This window comes from Gadus chalcogrammus, chromosome 20 (genome assembly GCF_026213295.1).
Source record: "Gadus chalcogrammus isolate NIFS_2021 chromosome 20, NIFS_Gcha_1.0, whole genome shotgun sequence".
Taxonomy (NCBI): domain Eukaryota; kingdom Metazoa; phylum Chordata; class Actinopteri; order Gadiformes; family Gadidae; genus Gadus; species Gadus chalcogrammus.
This window is the reverse complement of record NC_079431.1, coordinates 10,545,300-10,560,794: the sequence shown is the minus strand read 5'-3', so window position 1 is coordinate 10,560,794 and position 15,495 is coordinate 10,545,300. Positions and strand designations below refer to the sequence as shown.

Here is a 15,495-nt window from a genome sequence, read left to right as displayed (position 1 = left end):
GAAAAAAAGACAAAAAAAGTGATTCATCTTGTAAAGTATGCCCGGGTAACTTCCGTTTGAACATGCCATCAACAAGGCTATCCATCAGTGGGACTGCTACCTCTTAGGGCCCCGTTGCAAAACTGTGTTTCTTCATATCTGCTCTTTTATTAAGTGAATATAGTTCATGCATTCTGTCTTGTTGTGTTTTGTGTTTTTCTATGGAAAATATTAAAGTGAACTTTTTACTGAAATCTGAATGGGATTATATCTTTGTATGGGACAGGGATTCTTTCCTCAGTTATAGAGTGTATGATCATATATTTCACACTCAGTGCCTAAGTGTACATTTTGTTTATGTTTACCTGTGATACATTATACACATTGTCAAGGGGTTCAGAAGATTAGTTTGTTTGGCTGGGATGATGAGTCCAGTTTTTAGTTAAGTTGTTGTTATATGTTTTGAGAATCGGTTTCTGAATCTCTAAGGCATCAGATATTAGACACAAAGGAAAACATGCTTTTTATGAGCTGGCCTGGTATACATTGTCCCTTGAAGTAGGAAGTACATCTTTTCTTTTTAGAAACCACTCAATCGTTAAACACGTCCCTTAACACTGTCGTCAGCGTTCTAAATACAAACATGTCTTTTGCTGTCCCTGAGCACCTCCTTCATGAATGTTCATGTTTCAAGTTGCTCGAGCGATGCTGAAACCATGTACAGTACCCATAGATTCATGCCGACGACTCTCCTGGCATCACAGAGTCTTGGTCTACTTTTGTAATGTTGTTCTGGTCTCAACACCATTACACCACGTTTTTGTCCCGTTCCCATATACCGCCACCTTGACACGGCTACGGCGCTCGTCAAAAGGATTTAGTTCTTCTCAAATGTAATTTACTGGCAACATCTGCCCTATCGCCATCCTCAACTTTGCTTATCTGCAGTGTGGAATTATTCGCTTTTTCCTTGGCGATAACACAGGAAGCAGACGCAAACACATCGGGGCCTGCGTGGACGGGCTCACACATTAGGGAGGGGTAGTGTGGGCGTGTGTTTGGAGAGACAAAACCAGAATGTTATCAGCAACCAGTCGGTGACAGCGCCATTACCGAGTCCAGGAGAATCGGTTGGATCCTCATTATCTTAATGAGATCACGGAGGAAGAACAAATGGAAGGGGGGGGGGGGGCGTGACAGAGCAGAAGGATGAGCAGCAGAGGGGGTCGGGACCAAGTCAGGCGCCGGGGGGGAAGTTGAGGACACGGACGGAGAGGTGAAACATAGAGGGGGTAACCGAGGTTGAGTAGGGTAAGGCTTGGGGGGCCGGAAGGTTCAGGGTGATGTCTTTATATATTCATTTAGCGATGAAGGTTGTAGCATTAGTAGTTTGTTTTGGGGTGGTTTTATATAGCGGATCATTAGCAGACCAAATCACAAGGAGCCCTTTGACCTATTGATTTCTTCCACTGTTCTTTCTTTCTTTATTCTTTGTGTTTGAGTTCTTACTCCCTTGTCTTTGTCGCTGAGGAAGACCCGACTACAGGATCTATGGAGTCCACTGGGGATTCCTTGTCTTGCTCCAAATAATATCAAGGAGACAGTGGTTCCAAACCTGGGGTACGTGCACACGAGGTGGTACTATGTGTAAGTTTTAGGTGTATCTTGTGACGAATTGGATTAAACTTAGTTTTAACTACAAAACAAAAAGTATGACATCAAATCGAATGGCCTGCATGTTGAATGTTGCCGATAAATAAAGACAAGACATGAAATACGTCTCAGCTTCCTTAGCATAATGGCTAAATTAAATAGTTTCATCTAAGTTCATAGGAAAACATGGTTTGAATGACACAGCACTGAAGCCTTACCGATGGGGCTGTTGGGTTCATAAGACAAGAAGGGTTTTGAAACCCTGGCATTCACTACCGCTCTGACCTCTTTTAACATTGGCTACTTTAGAAATTGGATTATATTATATATTGTCTCTGCCCACTCGCAGTTAAAAATCAATACATTGTGTGCGTGTGCGTGTGTGTGTGTGTGTGTGTGTGTGTGTGTGTGTGCGTGTTATTTTTCTCTTGTTTTCTCAGAAGGACGGCAAGGGCAACCAAACTTTGAGAATTTGTAAAAGATCTGTGACAATGTGACAACGAATGAGAGAAGGAGAAGAATAAAAAGACTGAGCGAGAGAGATAAAGAGCCAGAGAGAGAGAGCAAGAGCGAGAGAGAGAGAGAGAGAGAGAGAGAGAGAGAGAATTTACGGGAGGAAGGGCCCGACAGACACTTCACGAGAAGTGAAGTGTCTGTGCCTGTGTCTCTGGCTCTAAAGGTAATTACTACAAATGACCAGTGTAAGACTGTTATGCCGTGAGAGACAGACAGACTAATAGGATCCCTTAGAGAGATTGTGGAGATAATTGAACAGCAGAATGGCAGACAGAGAAAGAGACAAGAGAGAGGGACATGAGAGAGGAGACAGTCTTGTGCTCGTCCCCTACTATCATGCTGATACGTTAAACAAAACACTGGCTAGCAAGGACAGCTGTGCTCTCTAGGGTGCACTTAGAGATCATAGTTCAATTGATAGATCGCCTGTGGTCCTTAGGTTGGTGTGTGAGGACGGTGGAATGAACTTCCAGAACAGAAGGAATGGGCTTGTCTGTGCGTGTGCGTGTGTGTGTGTGTGTTTCTATTTGTTCTATGTGTTTGTTTCCTATGTGTGTTTTTGTATGCTTGTGTGTGTGTGTGTGTGTGTGTGTGTGTGTGTGTGTGTGTGTGTGTGTGTGTGTGTGTGTGTGTGTGTGTGTGTGTGTGTGTGTGTGTGTGTGTGTGTGTGTGTGTGCGTGCGTGCGTGCATGCGTGGGTGTGTTTGTGTGTTTGTGTTCTACATGTGAGTGTGTATGTCTGTATGTGTGTGTGTGTTTGTGTGTGTCTGCGTGTGTGTCTGTGTGTATGTATCTCTGTCTGTATTTGTGTGCACAGGAGCGTTTTTGACAGTTCATTAATATCTGTTAAAAAACAATAAGTGATTTATTTATTTATTTTTGGTTTGGTCTGTGTCACTTGACTTCCGCATTCATAATATCCATTAGATGCTCTCTCCACTTAGTTTAGAATTTTGGGATTGTAATACTAGAAAGGCCACTCACCAAATTGGATGTTAATCCCTCACACGGGATAATTAGTTTGCATCATCGATGTCTGCATTTATAAGCAAATCAGATCTAATTTGTTCACATTATCTTAAGCTTTCTTCAAGGTAGAATGCGTAAGCATGATCGCAAATGATTAACGATGTGGTAGGCATCAACGCAAAACATTACTCAATCATTTATTCTCCAAACATGAAGGAGATGATTAGTGATAGAAGTGCAGGTCAATTGTCTATTTAACACATGTACTGGTGTAATAACTTCCTTTGAGTAGCAACTGTGGGGGAATTAGTTTAGCTGCTCACAAAAACCTTCAATATAATGTAGCACAAGAAGTCGAGGTTATAAAACCACACCTGCCACTTTACAGTCATGCAAATTAAAACTACTAACTTCCAAGCAACCTTCAATGTCTCTCTTTCCTACACCCAGGCATGCCTCTAAAGGGGATGTTGTTAAAGGTTGGTGGTCAGGGAATGGCCAGCATTGTGCAATCCCGATTAATGAATTGAATAAACATATCGACAATGAATTAAGCACTATTAAACCCTTTCAATAACTGATCCGTAATTGGCCATTGTGTTTCCTCTGAAAACTCTATCTACAGTGTAATGAAGTTTAACTTCATAACCAAACACTACAATGAAACAAGAGTGATGTCACTCCCATCTTTCTTTTTAAATCCTTAAACCAAAAACAACGGGCCCATGAGTTTTGGGGTAGAGGCAAAGACAAAAGATAATGAGCCCTTGTTTACCTAGCCGCCATCTTGGTTCCATATTGGTTCCAAAACATGAGCTGAACTGAATGTGGAATTCCACATTCAATTCCCCCACCCAGCTAGCGCTGAGAACAAAGTTGAACACAAGGTGAATGAATATGACGCATGGCAGGGGGCCGTCGGGGGTGTCTGAGGGTATAGGGCAGCACAGAGTAAACAAACAGTAAACACTTGTTGCAGTTGTCTGGCTTTAGACTCACAGCTCTGACACTGGTCCTCCTTAGGTCCCCAGCAGCGGCCATTGCAGGAGCGGTGGCACTTCTGACCTGAAGGAAGGAGACAAGGCACAGTGAGGGCTGTTAGAGTGGTGCTGGGGGGAGGGAGGAAGGGCTCTTTCCTTGGCACCTTACTCATAATATTGTCTCCAGGAACAAAGAGGGATATTTGAAAGTAAAAAATCGAAATGCTACTTGAGTCGTGAAAAAGTGGTATATTTTTAGAGATGTTCAGTAGTTTGTTCTAATGATTCAATGTTTACACAAATTTTTTCTCTCCCCTCTCTCTCTCTCTCTCTCTCTCTCTCTCTCTCTCTCTCTCTCTCTCTCTCTCTCTCTCTCTCTCTCTCTCTCCCCCTCTCTCTCTCTCTCTCTCTCTCTCTCTCTCTCTCTCTCTCTCCCTCTCTCTCTCTCTCTCTCTCTCTCTCTCTCTCTCTCTCTCTCTCTCTCTCTCTCTCTGCTACACACACCACTTTCTCATTCAGCACCGAATCTCACATCAAATCCTCTGTATTCTCTGAATGGTATTTTGTGTTTAAGTCTATGCCTCCGTCCCACCACACAACACGCATACATTCGTGCCCTCATGTCTCAACCCGTCGCTGTACGATTGTTCCTTTGTATGCCAATGTTGGACGTCGCACATATGGTCACAATGTTGCACACAGCATAAAAACAACAAACTCCAGGCTGAATGGTGCCTCACAAAAGGAGTTGGCAAACTCTGGCTGTAACTCGATAAACAGTGGTAGGAGAAAAAAACGTGAATCCTACCTCAAAGGTGTAAATGATCGACACTGTAGCTGCTGTAATATATAACCCTATATAACACAGAACTAGCAAGCAACACATCTGCTATACACAGAGGCTCGCCAACATATGATTGTGATTCTACTTTCCCTGCAAGCATCGAAGTTAACCCATTGCATCAAACTGTTGAGTCAAACAGAATGTATTTCCTTTTTTTCAGACGCACTTCTTTTTCACTGAATTACTCAACCTCAGGTCATCCAGGCTGTGCTTACTTTATTAACACTTACTTTTACTGGCCTTGCCTCTGATACACAGACACAAGCTGCATGCGGATTGCAAGGCAGCGTTCGGATACTCTGTGCAGCATGGTGCCTCGCTTCTAACACTTTCCACCAGACAGCTGGCCGAACAAACTGTGTCAAACTCCAACAAAAATTCATTACTTTTTGATAACCTCTCCAACATGTTTGTGTACACAGAATACATTGTGAGGTGAATGAAACACACAATTGCGTGCTCAACTAGGTCAGACGTGTCTGCATAACACCAGCACAGCACCCGAAAGCACCCCGGGCTGGGCCTGGGACAAGAGGCAGGCAGAAGGAACAGTAACTCAGAACCCAAATTGAGAATCTTCCATAAAGTCCATAATGGTAGACAAAAACAAATCACAACAATAACAACCGCCATGCTTCTTCCAGGCAAGGAGATTATGTCCTCAAGTGATGGATTACACGTTTGGACATCATTGGAGTACCTCCAGAGCTCGCGTCCTCAGCTATGGAGCAAGGCCAGCGAAAAAACACGGAAAAGCAAGTGTGTGTGAGTGTGCGTGTGTGTGCGTGCGTGCGTGTGTGTTTGTGTGTGTGTTAGTGCGTGTGTAAGCACATGTCCTGAAAGTGAAGCACAAAGCACATACGGTAGATTCCATAGGGGGCCTGTGGATATATTTGATTAGAATGAATACACTCCATTATTGCAAGGTTTAACAAAGAGTCTAATAGACAGGGGGGCAGGGGCAGGGAGAATAGGGGGAGCTCTTCAGTGCTTCCTTGACCCCATTGAGACCAACCCCTGCCCTTTTTCCCAAAGGATAATGTATGTGTGTGTCTTCACCCAGGTAATGGAATCACTTCATCAGCATAGTTCATTATTCAACAACAGCTGGTTGAGTTATTACTCTAATCCAAGGGTTGCAGCTTATGCCTGAATCGTTACAATGGGTGTTGTGATTAAGGTCAGATGGTAATTTTTTATTGTGATTGTGTCTTTCACTGCTCACATTCTGCCACTTATCAGCTGCCTACGCATTAGGTAGTACTAACACTGATATAGTGTTGGGGACTTGATCCCAATGCTTGTTTTTTTGTTTTTAAGACATTGCCGGATTGTTATTATAATTTTCTTTAGCTCCTTAGCTCTTACTTAATAAGCAGAGGAAAATCTCAGCAGAACAATAAATACTGATTAATGAGAAAGCATGTGAGCAATGCATGTCTGGGACTAAACAGTTAGCAACTCCATGCGGTGAGTTTTATGTATTTCCACATTTTATGCCTGAGGATTTAGTTTTGTGGCGGGAGGGAAATTTTCCGGCTGGCTATAGTAATATATTGGAGCAGCTTTGCAGAACTGATATTAGGCAGTCTTTTTTTTGTGTGTGTGTGAACACCCTTAAACCACAGAGGGGTTCATTACAACAACAAAACAATAAAATGCTAGGAAACCCTCGCCTATAGCATTGCAACCATTCTCCCCCATGCTTTCAAAATAATTCATTCAATTGCTTCATTTTGTAGTTTGAAATGACATCTGGATTTCGATCCCTTGTGCTATGTATGTTTTGTGAGGACCTTGTTAAAAACAAGACTTCTGCTCAAAACAGTTGTCCAAGTGCTACACATAAAAAAGAAAATACATATTATTTTAAGAGGAACTTGCACCATTCCCTCATTAGGACATTAAGAGGCTCTTCGGATGATACTGAATATTACTCACATGTCACACTGCTATTGCTGGGGACTACCACAGGGTTGTTTCTGGGGTTCTTCACTATGTCTTGCCAGTGGATCGTATCGGCATGGCACAGGAACTTGTTCTTGTCCACATACACACCTCCGCCAAGGATTTCTGTGGGAGGAAGAAAAGGGGACGTTTATTGGTCCGTACAATGTTTGAGGATTGGAAAAGATGGAATCGACAATTATTTCGGCCATCGGTCTTTCCCTCTCTTTCACACAAACCTGAACACACATGCACACGCACACGTGCACTGACACACAGAGAGAGTGACAACTGGTTTTGGTGCTACTTTGGTGCAGGCAATTCAGATAGGTTCCTCAAAACTGAATCTGAACATGAAACTGTAGTACCTCTCATTACAGTAAGTTGCAGTCACTATCTCTGTTTGTTAGGATTCTATCTCTCATCTTAGTTTGTGATAGTAAATCACTAGTGTTGGTTAACACCAATCGAGTGTTAACTTATAGTAGTAACTACATCTGTATAGTAAGTCATTCAAATATCTTCAGTGCTAATTACTACATCTTTAGAGTTGGATGACTCTAAAGTCTTCCCTCTTCTGCGTCCCATCTAAAAGCTCCTTCCTTGAACATTGGTGGAGGTTTTCATTGCCTATGGGGGGCTAGGTGCTCTCTATAAATGGAGCAGAAATATAGATATAAAATATAAAAATAGAATAATAATAAAGGATGACTTTGAATCTTTGATAGGAAGACTCTAGTCGGCGCAGTCTTTAATTGTCGAATCGTTGTGTAGAGAAAATTGTGCGTGTGTAACAGCAGGGAATTCCATTGGGAGGACGGGGCTGCTAAATAAGTGATGCCGCAGCATTGCTAGGCTTCTAGAAGGGAAAGCTCCGTTATACAATGTTTTTTTTGTGGGGATGATTGATTGTCTTCTGTGTGCAATTTGCTATTTGCTATGTTTTGCTTTCAATAAATGTCTATAAATGTCCATTGTTTGCTTGATTATCTCTTTTTTTTTAATGATAGTGGCACAATCCAATCATTTCTTTTTAGAAACCTAGACCGTAGCCTAGAAGGTTGCACATTGTCAGGAAAAAAAAAGGTTGATAGTTTGGCAGTACTTCAAAACAATTAAAGATGATCCAAAAAAGTGGAATGCAAACTGTGTCAACAGCAGCTGTCATATCATGCAGCTCGTGTGGGTGAAAACAATTGTCTCTGTCGCTACTCAGTAGTGCATTTTCCCTCTTTCGAGTGTTGATGACGGAGCTGGTCTGACTCAGTGTAATATGCAAAATCTAAGTTAAGGATACCCTACTAATAGTAAACATTAAAGGATAAATGTCCGTGACTTCAAGTATTCAAATATATTTGTTGATTGATAGTTTACTTAAAGTGCATTGCTACATGCTACTAAATAAGACATTTATACTAGAAACAATGGGCTAGGATTACAATGGGAAAGTACTCTTCGCAGTAAAGGTGTAAAATGTGATTAAATAAATGCAACGGCTATCTCGAGCAAATACTGCTGCAAACTCGAACACAAATTAATTGTCAATTGTTGTTCTGTGACACCTGTGCCCATGTGTACAACATCAACACCCACACACATTACTGCGAAAGAGATGGGCGCACACCTACGTCCAAACCTCACAAGCCCCCCTTAAGTCACAGCCAATAGTGGACGGGATCCGCGGCGTGTTCAGGCTGGTTGTGGCGAGGTAGGGCTCAGACAAAGCCATGTCATAATGCTGTTATTAAGACGCCCTGATCTTATCCTGTTGTTTGTCTGCTTTTGGCTCAACCTCTGTCCTTCTGTCCTCACCACAAACAAGACCCAAAAAAAATAAAATAATACATAACCCCCCCCCCAAAAAAAATAAAAAACATTTATGAGACCACCCCTCCCCCCCCCCCCCCCCCCCCCCCCCCCCCCAAGTCACCCAGCACCAGCACCTTACTACTAAATCCTTCTCAGATTCAAGCCACAGGGAGAGGCCTGGCAGTAAGCCCCTGCATTGCTTGTCATTTCAAATTTCATCAGGGTGGAGGGGTGGAGGGGATGTGGGTTTCCCGCCACTCTAATCTGCATGGCTAGTCCACCAATGATAACCACACATGGGGGTGGGGGGGGTGGGGGGGGGAATGGAGAGATTTGTTTGTCCCTCGAACAACTCATTCTCACTCTGCCTGTCGTTTGTCCGTCAGTGTATCTCCACTTCTCTCCATCTCTCACTTTCTGTTTCTCGCATTCTCCTACGACCAAAGAGGCACGGGCGCCTGCACACACATCCCGACAGACACACGCGGAGGGAAGGCCAATAAATGATTGGACCCGGAGGGTGGTTTCCTGATTATTGTTGTTTTGCATGAGTTCTTAGGAAGCCTAATCTCCTGCTGAGAGTAAAAGGAAGAGGAAGGGAGAGGGAGACAGGAGGAGGAAAAGGTGAGGGAGAAGGATAAAACCTTAAAGACCCATAGAGAGAAAGAGAGAGAGAGTGACAGAAAGAGGAGGAAGACAGCGAGAGAGAGAGAAAGGGGAGGGGGTTGTATAAAAATGATAAAGCAGGTGAAGCCTGCTAGCAGATTTGCATTATTTACAGTAGCATGGCTCCTTTTCTCCTGTCTCCCCACAAACAAATTACAGGAGCAGGTCTGAAACAGATGAGACACATAATCCAAACCCAGAGAATCCAGTGGCATCTAACACCCAGGGTAATCCACACACACACACACACACACACACACACACACACACACACACACACACACACACACACACACACACACACACACACACACACACACACACACACATTCGAGAACACATACACCCCAAAGGACATTCCACGACAAAGACTGAATTGAATTAAGTGATACAGATAAATGAGGTTGATGGGGTCCTATTCCTATGTGTGTGTGTGTGTGTGTGTGTGTGTGTGTGTGTGTGTGTGTGTGTGTGTGTGTGTGTGTGTGTGTGTGTGTGTGTGTGTGTGTCTTTGTATGTGTGTGCATGGTCTGCATGCACTGCAGACCAGGCTATCAGGGGAATCAGGGGGCCGGGAAATCCTGGTGGTCTTAAGCTATTCTTCCTCGGAAAATAAATATTTTATGGCAACTGATGATTGAAAATAATGAGGGAATGATGTCAGTGCCCCCAGAATTTTTGAATAATCACACTAACATACTGGACTGACATGTAGGGTGATATGGCAGGAGCTGAAGGCAGTGGCTGGGAACAAGATGAATTGCTTTTGTTGTTCTTCTAACTGGAGGCTTTCCCGGGATATTTCAGGTGCTTCTTTCTGTCACCAAGCTATGAATCATTCACAACCACCGCCGATCATTACGTAGCCCCGCAAACACCACAACAACAACATGCTAACGCACGCAGGCCTTTTCACAAACAGTAAAATGCTTGATTAGCATAGTGGCAAGATGGGTTGTTGGTGGTCACAGGGGACGAACGGTTAAGGCTTGTTGTTGATTGTGCTGCTAGGTAGAAAAAGCAGCGTGTTAATTAGCTCGTTCATGCCACCATCTCCCTGGCTATTCCCGACTTGTCTTGAGAGCCCCTGCAGAAGGGCCTTTCTAAACGGAAATGGGGTTCCATCCACGGCCGTTAAGAGGGAAATAATATGAAATGTAAGAAAGCTGAATAAAAGCATGCAGCCAATTATTTCAAGGGTAAACATGTGTTTGGCTTTTTTTTAATTGCTGTGTGGGGATGAATTTGATTAAGTCTGGGAGGCAAATATCAAACCCTTGAGAAAGAAAACAACAGTATTAATGAGTTTGTGAGAATGAATTAATGTGTGGTTGCATGGGCGACGTTATGAAGTACGCTGCACTGCTGAGCGGCACGCTAAATGAGGGGTTCATTTGCCTCAATAAGGTTATAATATGTAGTTGCAATGTCCAAAATGTGGCTAGGCGTGAAAAGTAAATGACTGCGGAGATACATGCTGTTAATGAACAATACAAACAAATAAATTCAAAGACAATCCACAGATAAACATGGGAAATAAAAATCAGGCAGGGATGATGTACTAAGTTACTTTCGACTGGCCATTCATCTGGTCAGTCTCAAAGACTGACGGACCAGACGGTCAAATCAGCATTCAAACACACAGACGTATTCTCTGTCGCACACCAGAAGAGAGAGTCAGGAACACTTAATCAGACTTAAGGACTATCATATATCGAAACAAAAATAGAGAGAAACGCACACAAGGAAATATAGCCAGACAGATCAGTCAGACAGATAAAAAATGAGAGTGTTTCTCTGCTCTGGCGGAAGAAGTAGAATGTGTGGGCCTCCCATGAGCTACACTCCCATTGACTTCAGAGAGCTGACTCAGACAAGCCTCAGTGCTGCTCGCGGCTCAGAGGGGCCGAACACAACACAGAACCCCCCCCCCCTAAACACCATGGGAATACATTCTGGAACAGCCTCTGGAAGTATATTCACTAGGACACTTCTCTCATCTCGCCCTGAATAGGAGGGGTATAGTCCGCGAGGACAAACAGTAAAAGACCAGTGTGGAAAAATCGTTCTTTGAAGCCTTTTAACGCATTGCTTGAACTTCCCAACAGCCTAGTACACACACAGACAGATAAACACACACACACACACACACACACACACACACACACACACACACACACACACACACACACACACACACACACACACACACACACACACACACACACACACACACACACACACACACACACACACTGAAGACACTGATTGGCTTTGACATTGTACAACGCTTACAAGGCAAGCTAGCTAACCATGACGGGAAGGATACTGTGAAAGGAAACCATCTGCCTTTTCCATGAAAGGAAATACAATAAAAAGGATCAGAAGCTTTAGATACAGAGACTGGCATGCAAAACCCCAACAACAACAACAACAACAACAACCACCACCACCTCCACCACACACCAAATGGATTACATTGTATTCCAGAATTTCCAGTAACGCTGATACTAAGCAGACACAAGGCGTCTATTCTTCTAATAAAAACAATCCCTAAGCATCTCAGAGAGTGTCTGCGAGCCAGTCATTTGCATACCACCGCTGGGTACGCCGTGCTGTCACAGGGCTGCGGCACACGCCTAGAGCCCTGTGTCAATCAACCACACCGGACCGCCGACCTGACCGCTTTTTACCCCCGTTAGCCGCTCCCCGGCTCACACGCAGGAGGGCGCGTCCCTGTGTCTTCTGTACAAATAGGTGATCTCCTTTCCCATCCATCATCTGCCTGTACTGCCTCACACACACACACATACACACACACAGACTCACACATCACCCCCCCCCCCCCAGCCCCCACCCAGACACTGTCGTTGCCAAGGCAACGACATTCTCTTGCCTGTGTGTGTGTGTGTGTGTGTGTGTGTGTGTGTGTGTGTGTGTGTGTGTGTGTGTGTGTGTGTGTGTGTGTGTGTGTGTGTGTGTGTGTGTGTGTTTGGTGTGTGCATGCATGTGTACGTCTGTCTATTATTGTATACGGTACCTCTATAATCTCATGCTAACAAAATCGACACTCTGCTGCGACAAAACGGAAAATCAATCAATAATACAACCTTAACGCATAATTGCCACCTTTGCTTTTCATTCCAAACCAGGGTTTTCAAATGATGGACCTTGACACTACTTGATTCATGCATTAGTTCAGTAATGCAAATAGGGTCGTATGATATAACCAAAGGCACAATACTCGGGTACATATGCAGATGCACGCGCAAACACGGCGGCAGCATGGATCCACTTCAACACACCACTTCAAGGCTGAGTTGCATATGCCACATATTGACAACAGAACCCTGTGCAATTTCAAAGACGTCCATTAGCTACACCTCTAACCCACTCCCATTGAGCCAGAGTGCTCGGACACCAGAGAGCAAGGGGGGGGGGGGGGGGGGTGGAGAGACGCCTCTCACCTCCGTCACTCATCGCTCCGCCTGTTGTAAACCAGGTGGACTAGCGACGGTGGTGGAGGAGGTGGAGGTGCCACAAAGATATGATTGCGCTTTATGTGTTTAACTGGTGACCTGAAAAGAACAACCGCATTAGCTCTACTACATAAAATGCTTTATGAGGTTTTCACTGGTGAGACAGTGGCTTGGGGAATCACCCACGGTTTTACAGAGCAGTGTAAGGACTTGTGTGTAGTGTACTAGAGGGAACAGAGCTGAGTTTTGTAAGGAAATATCAAAATGTACTACGAGAGACGAAACATGAACGGCATGTACCATAATCCGCAAGGATAATAAAAAACGTAGTCGATCTGAATGCTTTAAGATTGTACGTTTAAACGTACGTGTGTCTGTGTGTGTGTGTGTGTGTGTGTGTGTGTGTGTGTGTGTGTGTGTGTGTGTGTGTGTGTGTGTGTGTGTGTGTGTGTGTGTGTGTGTGTGTGTGTGTGTGTGCGTGCGTGCGTGATTGCGTGTGTGTGTGTGGAGAGGGAAAGAGCATATTTAAAAAGCATTTGCAACTGTGACATTCAAGGCTGAGAGCCCACAGCCTCATGTGCGCGGGCCGTCTGTCGGCCATGTGTCACGTGACCACCTTGGTGTCCTTCATGTGCCACACTTTCAAAACCAGTCGGGTGTCTCGCAAATAGATAAAATAATTCCGAAAGGATTCTGTCAAGACAGTTTGGAAAAATAAGTGGAATGCCCAAAATGCAACAGTGTTTTACAACACGATGAAACTGGGGATATAAACGACGACTGGATACTGTAAAAAAGACATGCATCTCAGCATGTGCTTCGTGTGGATGACTGATGGAGCAGTAGAGGCAAACACAAAAGGGGTAAGGTAATCCAATTAATTAAAAAAGGTGAAGCTACTCTGCCTTAACACTTTGCAATCCATGAAGGCCTGTTGGGAGTCCAAAACAAAATGAGCCGACAAATTTCACTCTTTGAAATAATAACTATTTTCGGTGCGTTGTTTATCATGAAGCAGTAGAGAAATGTATTTGGCAGTTGTTGTTTTTCCCCAGCAAGGGGTTTGAGGGCTTAATTGGATCTCGCAGTCTAAAGGATTTTACTTTCTTAATAAGTTCTCTGTTACAAGTGAAGGTTTGTCTTCGTTTATAGGATTGTTCAGATTGGATTTTGCCTATCCTCTGTTGAGTTGCCGTTACCAATTGTTAAGGTACCCGTCATTCAAGATTGGCTTGAAAACAGATTTCTCTTCTGCTGCCAAGGGAAGGTGAGTGAATATATAAGGGGCTATTGATTCAATGAGGCCGGATCCCTCATGCAATGACTTCCTGAAAGTCTTCATGTGAATTGATCGAAAGGGCTTGGGAATTGCGGATGATGGTGGACGCATGAGGAATGTAGGAGTGCAGACATGAAAACCACCAGAAGTGCGTTAAAAGATGAGTGTTGTTAGATAAAACATGCAACAAAGAACTGAGTCAATGAGTAAAGGTACTTGGTAAAAACTAAGTGAACAATGGAGGACAGGGTTTTCAGTAAATAACAAGTCTCTTATGTACGTCTGAAGGCCACTTAGCTTATCACGGTTTGTGTCCGATTAGCCTGCCAGCTGTATCAAAATAAACCTTGCTCTTTGGAATGGACACACACACGCACGCACACACACTGACCGACACACACAAACCCACAGACACAACAAATGGGAGTTGTTGGAAAATAAAGAGAGATGATGACACACAAATAAACAAAGAGAAAAGGAGGGGGGAGAGAGGGTGAGAGAGAGCTCAGATAGCACCTGTACAGTAAGAGCACATTTCGTAAGACTAACGTAAGGAAGGTCGTCTTTCTGACCTATTGAAACATTTGGGTAACACCACAAGGGTCCTGCATCTAAACTTCTTAAAGAATGCCGAATGAACAGCAGATGGCTGAAGCCTGTGGACCAAATGTGTGCAGAAGTCACTTTCACGATCTCGTTGTGCTCAAGTTTTTCTGTATCTCTTAAGCACTACACAATTCTCTAAAAATCATGATTAATGATCGATCCACAAGGAGAGGTGTAGGATTGTGAAATGGGCTACTTAAAAACACTGCAACGAGCTTTACAAAAAAAATGCACTGTAAAATACCTGTGGCAGCCAGTTCGGAAAGGCTTTTCGGAAATAAATAAATTCGGGGGCCAGGAAGCGAACCCTGGCCCAGTAGGCAAAAATAATCATTTTAATAATTCAACTTCTGGAAGAAACAAAGGACTAGGTCATGCTTACTTATTGAAGATAAACAGATAACACTGAGAATGAAAAGCTCTTCGCTTCAGCACAGCCTTTTGAGGGAACCAGATCCAGACCTTTTTTTTGAAGGTAACATAAGAAATACTGTGGAGAAAACAACGTAAAAGAAATACAACTCGCTGCCTGAATGAAACATAAAACAACAAACGGAACCGTTACGAGCACATCAGCCGGACACTTTCTGGCACAAGGTGGCGAGGATACCGAGGAGGAGGAGATGCCAGCGCTGTGCTCTGGGATTTTAGGCGGCCTCACTATCTGGCAATTAGTGCTGCTGGCTTACACGCAACTCTTGGTACGTGTACACGGGGAACGTCTTACTTCCATTACCACTAAAAGCCCTGACAAGCAACTGCTCAAAGT

The 15,495-nt window shown here is 43.8% G+C and overlaps 1 protein-coding gene across 2 annotated transcripts in view; it reads right to left on the bottom strand.

Annotated features, from left to right (window-relative positions):
• Positions 1–15,495, bottom strand: part of LOC130373856 (receptor tyrosine-protein kinase erbB-4-like) — a 251,261-nt gene that overhangs the window by 80,442 nt on the left and 155,324 nt on the right. For both annotated transcript variants that reach the window (XM_056580505.1, XM_056580504.1), the window contains exons 4-5: positions 6,882–7,013; positions 4,116–4,181 (exon numbers count right to left, since the gene is read on the bottom strand). In XM_056580505.1, the coding sequence (XP_056436480.1) occupies positions 4,116–4,181; positions 6,882–7,013 (198 nt within the window). The remainder of the gene's footprint in view (positions 1–4,115; positions 4,182–6,881; positions 7,014–15,495) is intronic.